Source organism: Salvia hispanica, chromosome 1 (assembly GCF_023119035.1).
Source record: "Salvia hispanica cultivar TCC Black 2014 chromosome 1, UniMelb_Shisp_WGS_1.0, whole genome shotgun sequence".
NCBI classification, from domain to species: domain Eukaryota; kingdom Viridiplantae; phylum Streptophyta; class Magnoliopsida; order Lamiales; family Lamiaceae; genus Salvia; species Salvia hispanica.
In genome coordinates, this window is record NC_062965.1 from 7,840,517 (window position 1) to 7,853,792 (window position 13,276).

Here is a 13,276-nt window from a genome sequence, read left to right on the forward strand (position 1 = left end):
CTACATAGTAACTGATAAAATAAGGGAAATGAATTAATAAAGGAAGAGAGATAAAAAAAATGGATAAATTAGATTGAAGAAAAAAAGAAGTGGAAATAGTGTTAGTGGATTGTCGGATCCATTTCCTAAAATTAAAAGTTTATAGTTTTAGGGACGGAGGTAGTATATAGTTTATTAATTTATCAATCTGCTTTTTAAATAATCTTGTATATCTTTTTTATGAATGAAATGTGATAGAAATCCATGGATTCCATCTTAAAACCAATTGGTGATAGGAGGAGGGGCACATGAGACTTGTATAGTGGATTAAGCTCTTTTAATATACCGATGTGGGATACTTTTTACATTCATTTTATGTTTCGATTGCCAACACCCTCCCTCAAACCCTTTAAGATGAACCTTGGAGGGGTTGGACTTTTTTATGATTGGTTGGACAACTGCCCAATTTTTTCTCGATCGGTTGGACCATTGGCCCAAATTTTAAGCCCAGATATACTGCTGGGTCAGTCATTTAAATTTGACCCACAATTAGCGACCCGCTCTGATGCCATGATAAAAGGATCGGTAAAAGGCTCATGTATTATTTTATGATGATCTTGGTTTACATAGGTACAAGGTTTATATAGACTTTGGAGCATCCACATAAGGAAAACCTAATTAGCATAATTATAGTGATCGACATCTTCTAAGTATGGTATAGAATAAATCAATATCCTCTGATCTTCCAGACCTCATGTAATCTTCTTCTAACAAAATGAGCTGATTATTAATCGATTTCTTCAATCAACGTTGACGGCATTGATTTATCATTAGATCTCTTCGGTGAGGGACCCATTTTGGACCCCACCGCCTTATCAATGCGGATTTTTTCAACTCACGATTTTCGACGACCAAGACATCAATTTTACCTTATAGAAATTAGACTTTTTTTTTTTACGTCTCCAAATAGCAAAATGAGACTATTTTTTTTGGACGGATATGAATAGTATATACAATGTCAATCTATCATCGCCTTTACATTTGCTGGAAATACGATTTATCAGATTCGATCTTCACATATATTTTGTTGCTCTCTCAAACATAATGATGTAATCTCTGTTTTAGCAATAACCCTAATTTCGCAATACGCTTGATGTTTCATTTGGCCTTAACTTCCAAAATAAAAATAAAAAACAAATAAACTTTACGACCATTTTGTCAAATAAAAAATCGTGCTATGCTCTCCTAAAATTGTTAATTAGCCACTGAATAGAAAATTGAGATATAAATTTTGCAATTGAAGCATGTGTTGATGATTAAAGCAGAAGATGTGTGTGTGAATGAATACCCACGTAGTTTTTAATTCATCAGAAACCAGAATGTTGATATATAAGGGAATATTAAGATTAGTCCCTTCCTCTCAAATCAATAATCAATAAGGCATTCTGCAGAATTGCCCAAAGAATACATACTCACAGCAGCTAAATTAGCCAGTGACCGGAAAAATCCAAAATCGACCACCGCATCAGCACAACCTTTCCTTCTCTACTTTCGTAGCATTCCTCTTTAGCAAATTGTCAACTGCAATTTATCTTTGCGACTTGTTAGATTGGGAACCAGCCTGCCACAAACAAGAAACACCGTTGAGCTTGCTGGTCCTCGGCCTTAAAGACATATTTGAGGACAGCTTCCGCTTCATAATGCCATGCTCCATGAGTCCGGATTGTGCGAATAAGAAGCTTATTCTCATTCTTGTAATTTTATGAGGTATCACGAGCAACTTTCCTATTCCGATGTTGGAACCTTCAACCAAAACACATAAAATTATACTATGATATAAGCAATTGAGCAATTGAAGAGGAAATACTATATGATTTAGGTATGAACATGTTATAACCATTAAGTGCTTCACCATATGGATTGCCAAAATCATAATTAAACCAAAAAATTAATATTGATTAGCACACATGATGAGCATTCTCTACCTCCACCATGTTATTATCATCTGGAATGAGGGATTTCTTGGAACTGAAGCCGAGCGAACCATCACATTGAAGGATCCTCAGCTTTCCTTCCTGGCACGTTAAAAAAAACCATATTTGAAGTAAAAACTGATTCATAAACTTGAAAAACATACGAGTTAGTTTTCTTCTTTACCTTGGTTCCGTATACAAGCCCACCTCCAACTAAAGGGTGGAAGCAAGCTACATTAACCTCATCCTCTGCACTTGGAAGAACTCGCACAAGTTCCATATCAGAAACTCTATAGACCTGTAAGATCACCAAAGATCTAAGAGACATGGAAAACACAATAATAGTAACACTCAATTCTATGGCCCTCATGTCCTTGAGAAGGCTTTAGCAAGTAAATCTTGTTATGCAAGTATTTCCAAATTCACAATTGATTGTACAGCAAAAACAATAGAAAGATAAACAGCCGGTGCAAATCATGTGAAACCTGCAAAAGCAAAAGAACATCAAAATTATAATTCATGAAACAGCTTACCTCCAGAATAGTGTATATGGGTACTGTTGTATCTCCACCAATGACAACACTTTTAAGAAGTGAACTATGACGCCGACCATAGGCAAGTAAAAGATGCTCAGAGGTTGGAGAAAACTGCAAGCCAATAAAAAAGGACATAACACATCGACTTCCCATGGAAAACATGCAGATTAATAGTATAAATTTGAGCAAACAATAAAGATTACAATACACCAGTGAAATCGACATCATCAAATCAAATAAATGACTTTATCTCCAGCAGAGAATGCATATACAAACAGCTTGATCGAGAAAAGCACAGTGCCATAACTGGAAGCAAGATAATGGAACATCATGCACCTGTAGAACCTAGCCCAAGAGACACAAAGATAGGATATATATTTATGTAGTTTAAGTACTGGCAATTAATGTCATTGGCCTACTCCAGTTATACCCAGCTTCTCCTACATTTATGTTATATAGCATCAAACTAGATCTCTTCAAAAGTATATGCAAGTACCAACTAACCCAAAAGAATTACCTTACAGAGAAGACCAGCACAAGTAAATGGTAAGAATATTAGCTAGATCTGAGAGCCACATATGCACTATTTCACCAACCTACTCAGTAAATATTGTGCATCCATATTCTACCATGAAACATAACAGTGTAGTGTTTGCAGAATCTGTATCTATTACTAGCAGTTTCAAAAGATATACTCCCTCCGTCCCAATAAATATGAAACATTTGGTTTCTGGCACGGGATTTTATGTAGTGTTGTTTTGTGAGTTGATGAAGAGAGAGTAAAGTAGGAGAGAGGGAAAAGTAGAGAGAGTGATGTTTCCATTTTTGGAAACGTTTCATTTTTAGTGGGACAATCTAAAAAGGAAAACGTTGCATTTCTAATGGGACAGAGGGAGTACTACTTATCTACTTTAACTGGACGACAACCTCGAACTTCATATAATCACTCGAAAACAATAGAGATATCTGAACTAAATATCTCAGAAATTCGTTTTTGAAACAAACCTTCCAACAGAGTCCAATATACAATATTTAAGAGCAGGTTTCACCCAAAACAATGTTCAATTTCAAGCTCATAATTTCGATTAAATCCTGCAATACAACTAACCTGTATTGATGTCAAACAGTGAGCAGCTCTGATTGCCCGAGAGGCCAGAACAGATCCAAATCTACAGGAACAGAGTTATCATCCCTTTATGAATTTATTTTATTTGGTTGATTATGTAAGGTTCCACTATTGCAGCAAAAAACAAAAGAAACAGACTCACGTGCTCTTTTCAAGGGAATATATTCTTAGCTCATACATAACCCGTTGAGCTGAAATCGGATGTCGAGTAGGTGATGTCGAGGCCTCAATTACACCATGAATTGGGCTATTAAACCCTGGATCAACATCCGTTGATGGTAGAATGCATGCTACACAGACTGCCAAAAACCTTCCACAAGGTGAAAAATGAGCACCCATTTCACTGCAAAAACATATTCCATGTAAGAATATAGAACAATCCAATTTTCAAAGCTAATAATTAGGTGAATTCCGCAATATCCATACCTACAAAGTACGGCATGAGGAATTATTAACTGACATCGTCCTGAATCAAGAGGTGTGGATGGATTTTTTAAATTATAAGACCATATTCTAAGCTTTACGGTACAAGGCAACTCAGCAGCCACAGCCAGTGATGTGGCAACCTCAGACTGGATTTGGTTCATGAAAGGCTGAGCATTGCTCTGATCAGGTTGGATACTGTTAAAAGCAGCAGTATCTCCAGATCTTGCTGTTGAAATTGCACGGGTGCGTCGAGACTGGTTGCGCAAGCCAGATCTTCTAGGAATCCTTAAATTACTGCCTGTACTAAGAGATACTGGACGAACGACTGTTGATAGGTCCCCTATAGCACTATGGGAAGGCAGACCTCCATTACTGTCTCCATTTTGTGAGTGCATTGCACGTTGGCCAGCTTGGCTTTGACCAATCAACCAACCCTGCAAAAATGGCAGCTCCCAATTTGCTGGGTCACCAAATGGAAAAAACTGATTGCTTCTCCCTTGAGCTAGCATATCTGTGTGCATTGCATCCCTTGCATGCTCAGAAACAGCATTTCCAATTTCCCTTGTTGAATGATTATTTCGCCGCTCATCTTGTGTAGTAGAGCTACTAGATTCTATCGGAGACAATACCAGCTCATATTGACCAGATGGAGTTGAATATGTGAGCAATCGCACAGAGGCAGAAGTATCCACCCTTTGTTGTGAAGCATAAGAGCTAATATCCACATCACTCTGTTGTGAAGTCCCATCATCTATGCTGAGTGAGGGCCATATTAAAAACGGTACAGGCATGGCGGGAACATCATTTCTTGAATTTGACTGATAGTTTGTATGTTCATCTGCCAAATATATAGTAGGGGGAGGGTAGTGCAAGTAGCCACGCGAAGTTGCAGGGATCATTGAAAGGTCAGATGAGTTAAGATCATTGACCTGGAAAAATCAGTATTACATACTGATCACCGATAATAAATTTTGTAACACCACCAGAACAAATACCTCAGCAGTCAGAAGAAATGGTGTAGCATGTGGGTGGAAATGCACAGCCCGAAGCGTACGGCGAGTCTTTAATATAGTCGTTGGTGAGGAAGCATTGCGTCCCTTGGTGTAATGCCACATGTAGAGCTGCCACATAAGCAAAGGTTAGCGGCATATAGCCACAAAATCTGAATCAAAGGTGCGCAATCTAGGTTTCTAACCTTGTGACCAGAGGCAACGGCTAAAATTTCCCCTCTGGCATGGAATGCAATTGAAGCTATCGGACGATCTGCATGAAAGGTATTTCACCAAGAAATTTGATAAGGTTTATATTATAACTGAACAGAAACAGAAACTGAATAGCTTAAATTTAGAAAAGAAAAATTACGAAAATTCCGCGATCCTATACACTTGGCAGCTTTTGCATCCCATAATCGAACTTCATGGTCAAGACTTCCACTAGCGAGAATGTCAGGATAAAGTGGATGAAATCTAACCTGCAGGAAGTCCATATAAATGATCAGGCAAGTATTGCATGTAGGACATGCTCAAACTTGAGCCAAAAATGAAGAGCTTACATGACCTTAGGCTAACAAATAAAAGCAGCGTCTATGTAGAAGTCTATGTAGAAAATCAATCTATCAGCATTCCACTTCCCTAGCACCCACATCTCTTATCATATTTCTTCAATAAATAATAGTCCATATTCCATGCATTTTCAGCTATCACAATTCACGAATGTCTCATTAACAAATTGGCAGATCAGAAAACAGCCTTACCACCCAAGGAGTCCTCCGATGACCACTTAACACTTTCAAGCATTCTCCAGTTTGACAACTGATTATTTTCACAGTATGGTCTCCGCTGCCACAATCAAAGATATTACTTTTAGATTTGCACCTGAGATTTTGTATATAACAACATAATACTACATACAGAGAAGGAGAGGGAGAGAGAGAGAGGCGGTAACTGTGTCGATGCAAGTGTCTTTCCATCAGGACTAAAGGCTGCAGCAATTGTTGACCTAGGTCGAGGCTGTAGAGAACAATACTTGGCTGATATATGCAGCAATGACCCTGACTCCACCCTATAGTCCAAATAAGATGATTCTAAACGATTAGCAATTGTTTACAGTGACCCTGACTCAACCCTGTTGCTGATATATGCAGCAATGACCCTTGATAGCAACTGTATTCCATATAAAAACAGATAAACCATAGATACCATGAACGAAGTTCTTGTCTAGCATCTTTGGCTGATTCACATCTAGTTCTGCAGGCACCAGCACAGTGACTGGAGTCCTGGCCCCAAAATTTTCTGGCCGAACGCTTTCTATGAGGAGATACCTCTCTCTGAGCTAACAACTGGAATACATTACTGAAACTGCACTCGGAAGAAAAAATAGAGAATCAACATGATAGTAGAATCATCTTGATTAAAATGAATTTCTCAAATGTCATGATAGTCTTAGTCACTGCTTGTAACTTTATTCATACGAATCCTGGAAACAAGTCATCCAGGCCAGGCTTCTTTTGCAAAAATGCCAAACTTACCAAATAAGTGAAATAACAGAACTGTTATAAGTTTAGAATAACAACATAGGTGCAGAGTAAAATAGTTATAATTCCAGGATACGGTCTACATCCAAAATGTAATAAAAAAATGTGTTACTTATAAAATGCACATATAATCACGTTTAGCACCTAGAACGCGAGAATCAAAGCCCCTAGAGACTATCCAAAAGACTTGCTGAAATATAATAACACGCAAACAGATAATACACTGCTGCACCACATTCAAGATGACCACATTCTTGAGTGGCACGAGATCTTAGGTGGAGTTATTGAGTGGGATATAAAAGTAGAGAGAAAAAAGTAGTTTAATATATTAATGAGGAAGGAGAAGAAAGAAGGCTTATACATTATACATATATGTGTGTAAAGATCTGTTATCCGGTAAACTGAAAATACATTACCATCATATTTATTCATTGCATAGAATGTCTATCATATATACAACTAAACATACGAGCAGACCAAAGCCTTGTAGCTCAAACCCCTTCTGCTTTCACAAAAGAAATCATGCTGATACCATAAGCAGAAACATTCTTGTTATTAAACCCTTAAAAGTGACCTGTGATTAAACAGAGGGCTTGACGCCCATTCTCAACTAGCGCTACATATCTTTCGAACAGTTATTAAACAAACATATGATAGAGATTGATTAGCTAAATTCAACAGCAACTATAGCATTTAAACTCCGAATTATGCTGTTTTACAGAAAAAAAAAAAAAAAAAACAAGTGATTTATCGAACCGCATCTAAATTAGCTCATTGCCTCCAATTTATTAAGATTGATTAAACAAAAAGATCTTGAGTTTTCAGCAAACACATAAAATCAGCTTAATTCAATCATGCACCAATAAATTTCGAGAGAGGAAAAGAAAAAGCAACAGAGGACTACACCGATCGAACTCCATGCATGGAAATAAGGCAAAATTAAGATAGGATTGGGGTACGAAATTCAACCTTTGCCTGGGACGGAATTTCTCGGGAGTGCCTGTATCCACAGGCGGAGGCACGAGCTGCTGGAAACTCAACGACGAAGACGCGGCAGAGGCGGAATTATACGGCCAGATGGAAGATGACATGATCGCAAGCAACGATTCGCAATTTCAAATCAGCAATTCTGGAATGCTGATGCGATTATCATCCTAATACGATTCCAGCATAAACGACGCTTACGTCTACCGATGAAAATGCCCGTCGATTACGGATAATTCAAGGGATTCAGGAGGAGGGAGATCACAGAGGCAGGGAAGTTCGTTGGTGGAGGCGGAGCCAGATTTTCCGGCAAACGGGGGCAAAGGGTATTTTTCAAATTTTAATGATAAAAAAAGGGTTTGTTAATTGCATTATATACTTCGAATTTAAATTATCTAGGTCATCCGCATTAAATTGATTCGTCGTTGTCTGATTCTATAGAATTTGTTATGCACAACCTACGAAGAAAATGTGCTCCATCTCTATAAAAAAAAAAAGGTGAGTACTTTTAGGACCGAAGAAAAATACCGAAATATCAGTCTTATTATATCGAAAAAATACTGAAATATCGAATTTTTGGTATACCGTGACTTTCGGTACGGTATGAAACCTTACCGAAAGATATTGGTAAGGTAACGGTATGAATTTTCAAATACAGCCGCATACCGAAATTCGGTATATACCGTAAACTAAGGTATATACCACAAAAATATAAACACAATTATATATAAAATATATTTTTAAATTATAAAATCTATTGTGAAATATAAATATAATTATGAATAAATTATATTTAATTTATTTTTAAAATTATAAAATATAAACAATATTTTAAAAACTCCTAATTTCTATTTAATTGAGGTTGAAAGTCAGGTATACTGCAAAAGTAAGGTATACCGAGCTTCGGTACGGTATATAAAAAATGAGGTACGATATCGGTATGGAAATTAGTCATACCGAAAATAAGGTATCCTGAAATTCGGTATACCGGAAACTTTAGTCATACCGAAAATAAGGTATCCCTATGATTAAATAATCTCATAACTCAGTTCTAGATAGATTGTACATTGGTATTATTTTATTTTAATAACCGAACACCACCTATGTATAAAAAAAAGTTTTACATGTGTCAATTTAATATAAAATATTTTAAATTAACATAAATCATATAAAATGTTTCATTAAAGTTTCAATTTAATACAATCTGTTAGATTTTCTTTAATACAATTAGTTTTTTCTGTATGTATCATCCTACTACATACTCCCTCTGTTTTTTAAAAATAGGGACATTTGAAATGACACGGGTTTTAATGCACAATTTGGTAAAGTAAGAGAGAGGAAAAGAAAAATTGGTAAACTAAGAGAGAAGAGAAAAAAATTGGTAAATTAGGAGAGAGAGATAGAAAAAAAAGTAATGGAATTAATGTTAGTGGATTATGGGGCCTACTTTAAGTTGCTAATTGTAGTGGTATAAGAGCATTAGCAATGGTTGGCCCCTCCCATAGGGCCCTCCCATTCCATTTCATTTCCACATCATCACTATTTTGTTTTAATTTTTTATTAGAACAAAAAATATTAATATGCAAATCTCGTCGGTTCGTTTCTCATGACGTCGTGCCGCCCTGGCAAGCATGCGTTGCACCACTCGGTTTATGACTTCGTCGTCGGAATCGCTACCGGAAGACATTTAATAATGTACTAGAGATAGAAAGTGTATTGAGATAAAATGAGAGAAGATAAGATGTTGGTGTGGGAAATGTAAATAATGGGATGTGGTATTTATAGTAGAAAAAATGAAATAAAAAAATATTAAAAAAACAAAAAAAAAAGGGAGGGCCATCGGTAGACCCTTGCTCCACAATGGAGGGCCGATCGACGAGCCCTCGTGAACGGCCAAGGCCGATACATCAGCCGATTTGGAGAGAGAGGGGGGAGCCGCCGGAAGGCCCTTCCGCCGCAATGGTGGGGCTATGGAGGCAGATGGGGAAGGCCCTCCCATCGGCCCTCCATTGCTAATGCTCTAAGTGGTAAATAAATTGATGTGTATGGGTGTAAAGATTTCCTAAAATAGAAAGTTTGAAAGTTGTTATTTTTAAAGAATGTACTAAAATGGAAAGAGTTGCTATTTTTAAAAAACGGATGGAGTAATTTATGTCATAAAAACATACTCTCTCTGTGCCACTACAAGTGAGACATTTCTTTTTGACTGTTGTTTTACGAAGATGATAATAAATAGTTAAAGTTGAGAGAAAATAAAGTAAGAGATAAAATAATATAAAAAAGAGTCGTATATATATTACTACCTCCGTCCCCCAAATATTGGCACACTTTGACCCGACACGGGTTTTAAGAAATGTAATGGAAAGTGAGTTGAAAAAGTTGGTGGAATGTGGGTCCTACTTTTAAAGTATTAGTTTATAATAAAATGTGAGTAGGAATGAGTTAGTGGAATATGAGGTCCACTACCAAAAATGGTAAAAAGTGAAGTGTGTCAAACTTTCAGGGACGAACCGAAATGGTAAACTGTGTCAAACTTTCAGGGACGGAGGTAGTAGTATCTTATGACTTTACTTTATCTCAACTTTAACTATTTATCATCATTTTTGCAAAACAACATTCGATATGGAGCGCCCACCTGTAGTGGGACGAAGGGAGTAATATTCAAGAAATATTTGACACATAGCAGCATTCGAGCCTTGGTGATGGGATATTATGATTACTCGAGTTGCTAGGATAGTGAGGGTGAATCGTTATTTTGTAGGTGATATTCAAAGGCGTATTCTCAATCTCAAGGGGTTGACTGACGGCTGTGGATTCTACATAAGACATTATTCCAACACGAGCTTCATCAACAACAACATCCCCCATCCGTCGTCGTGTTGGTACGAAGTGTTTCCAACACAAACCGGTGTAGCAGATGTCCATGCCATTTCTTGGCCTTTGTTAAATCGCCGAGCCGGGCAAACTTTCTGGATTTCGCAAGGCATACTCTCTGACCAAATTTCCAAAATAGTGCAAAAACGCTCAGTCGGGCGTTTTTTCTCTCTCAATTCTCCGGTCGCGCGAATTCTCAGTGCTTCCCCTCTCTTCTACGCGGCTTTAGTAAATCGGCCATAACTCTCTCTACTCCACCATATTCAGATGAGGAGTACAAGATATTCACACAAAGCTATTTCAAAGGCGAAGACATTGATAGACTTTGGGGAGCACTTGGACGCCATCTTGATTGAGCAATTATTGATTGAATCTAGCTGCAGTTGACATCTGATGTACGGCTTCCATGATCGTATCATCCTCCCATTCTTGGGTAAGTTTTGTCCTCAAATCCAAGCTTTCTCTTTTCATCTTATTCTTGGGACACCATTGAGCTTTATTAGATCCTCGGCATGCCTTCTCTCTCATTCCCGAGCCCCAATCGATCCATGTTCACGTCGAAGGAGTGACTCTTGATACTCAATACCCTTGGTCATATCATCCTTCTCTCATTGAAAGGATTTGCCCTAAAATCCGGATTTCGTAATCCTAGAAAACAGAATGAGAGAAAATCAAATATCAAAGTACGATGATAAAGATTATGACTACCAACAACCCTAAAAGATGTTACCACACCAAAATGGTGGGTGTGCTCGAACAAGCTCAAAATCAATACAAAAGCTATGGGAAAACAACAATCTAAGCATTCTTTTATATTGAAGCCCCAAACAAACCACTTGATACAAAATCTTTAATAAAATAACAATAAAATATGTCAACCCCGTTGAACGGCTTGATTGTCATGCAATGAAAGCAAAGATTATACCAAGATACATATGCATCAAAAACTTTGTCATCTTTGTTCCAAACCTTTCCCATACTACTTAAGGCACTATTTATTAACTTCTTCAAAAAATAATTAGTATTCTCAATAGTGCTAGGAGGGCATAAGAAAGGATCCTCATAATAAAACACTTCAAGCCCATCAAGATATCCTTCAAACGAATTATAGTGATATAATGAAATCCCCATCAAGTATCACCTAGTCTCTTCAAAGAAGTTTCTTGATTTTGGCCTATACCATTACCGATTTCCCCATTCTCTATCATTTCAACTAGTCTGTCGTGCTCAATTTGTCGAATCATATCAGCCCTTTTGCAAGAAGATCCACATAATGTTACAATCGAGCTAAGATAACTGAAAAAATCACAAATATATTGATTTATCTTGCACACGGCCACACATACCAATTGAAGTTGGTGGGCAAAACAATGGACATACCAAGCTAATGGATTTTCCTTTAAAATTAGTGTTTTGAATCCATTGCATTCACCTTTCATATTTGATGCTCCATCATATCCTTGCCTCTCAATCTTGACAAAGATAACTTAAACTTAGCAAATAAAGAGTCAATTGCATCTTTCAAACAAACTGATGTAGTTCTTTTGACATGAACCAAAGCTAAAAACCTTTCAATTATCTGGCCATCCTTGTTCGCAAATCTTGACAATTGTCATTTGCTCCTTTTGTTGAGCAATCACGTGACTCATCAACTAGGATAGAAAAGTGTCTATCTCCAAGTTCTCCCAATATATCAAGTGTGGTTTCCACCGCACAAGCATTAACCATATTTTTTTGGATTGATGGAGAAGTCATTTGGTTATTCCCAGGGGCATTTTTCAAAATCACTTTACCAAGTTCATCATCCCTTGAACCATACCATTCTAACAACTCAAGAAAATTACATTTGTTCAAAGAAGTTGATGACTCGTCATGTCCCCTAAAAGGAAAACCTTGAATCAAAAGAAAACGAACTACATCAAGAGTTGCAGTCAATCAAATTTGATATTCCTTTTTTTTGCTGGCATACCTCTACTTACAACATAAGTCACACTTTGCCTTTGATTGACAAAATTTTCATATTATATCCTAGCTTTGTTGTGTGCGCTACTTTTATCCCCAACATGCCCCTTGAATTTTTCTAGTGCCTTTTCCAATTAGAAAAACCACAACTAGTGAAGGCTTCATCTCCCGGTGCCACATAACCACGCTTGAAAAGAAAACAGTAAAAGCAATATGCGGCATGCTTCGCTTCACTATATTCAAGCCAATCATAGTCTTTGTACCAAGCATCTCTAAAACTCCTATTATCTTTTCCTTGACGCGTTTTTTAAAAAATGTTACCCTTTGGTTGACTAGGGCCTTTTGCTACATATTCTCTAGGAATACGATCCCGGATACTCACACCATATTTTGCAATTGATTTTCGTAAACTAGGATAAGCCTTAATTTCACTTTCATCTATACTATCATTCACCAACAAATTTTCTTCATGCTGTGCTTCTGGACCTGAATCCAAAACTCTTAGTCTTTTTCCAAGATATTTCTCCATTCACCTAATGAAACAAAAAAGGAATACAATAAATAATTTTGACAAAATATTATAATAAAGTAACTATCATTTACTCACTTTATATAAGGTGTGTCTATGGGACAACACTTGTCCATTAAAGTCATTAGCATTTAGAACATGGAACCTACCCAATGTTTTATATATACATCACTTCCCATTTTATATTCATTCTAATCTAAGGCAATGATAGGACGAGATGTGTCCGTCTTCCAAGGTGGAACGCGGCTATGAGTGTTAATTGTTACATTCACCATATTAGGAACTAGATCCTCTCAGCACTCTACTTAGAGCATCCATCTTAATATGCCTCTCATTCCCCTTATGGCGTTTATA

General features: G+C 37.0%; 1 protein-coding gene across 1 annotated transcript; it reads right to left on the bottom strand.

Annotated features, from left to right (window-relative positions):
• Window positions 1–1,295: 1,295 nt before the first annotated feature.
• LOC125212310 lies at window positions 1,296–7,876 on the bottom strand. Its single transcript, XM_048112440.1, has 14 exons — window positions 7,543–7,876; window positions 6,239–6,397; window positions 5,985–6,101; window positions 5,794–5,878; window positions 5,403–5,511; window positions 5,236–5,303; window positions 5,036–5,161; window positions 4,041–4,969; window positions 3,757–3,957; window positions 3,597–3,657; window positions 2,486–2,599; window positions 2,137–2,250; window positions 1,965–2,054; window positions 1,296–1,782 (listed from the first exon to the last, which is right to left on the bottom strand). Exons 1-14 carry the CDS (start codon window positions 7,662–7,664, stop codon window positions 1,765–1,767), a joined length of 2,313 nt encoding a protein of 770 aa, XP_047968397.1. The 5' UTR covers window positions 7,665–7,876; the 3' UTR covers window positions 1,296–1,764.
• Window positions 7,877–13,276: the final 5,400 nt, after the last annotated feature.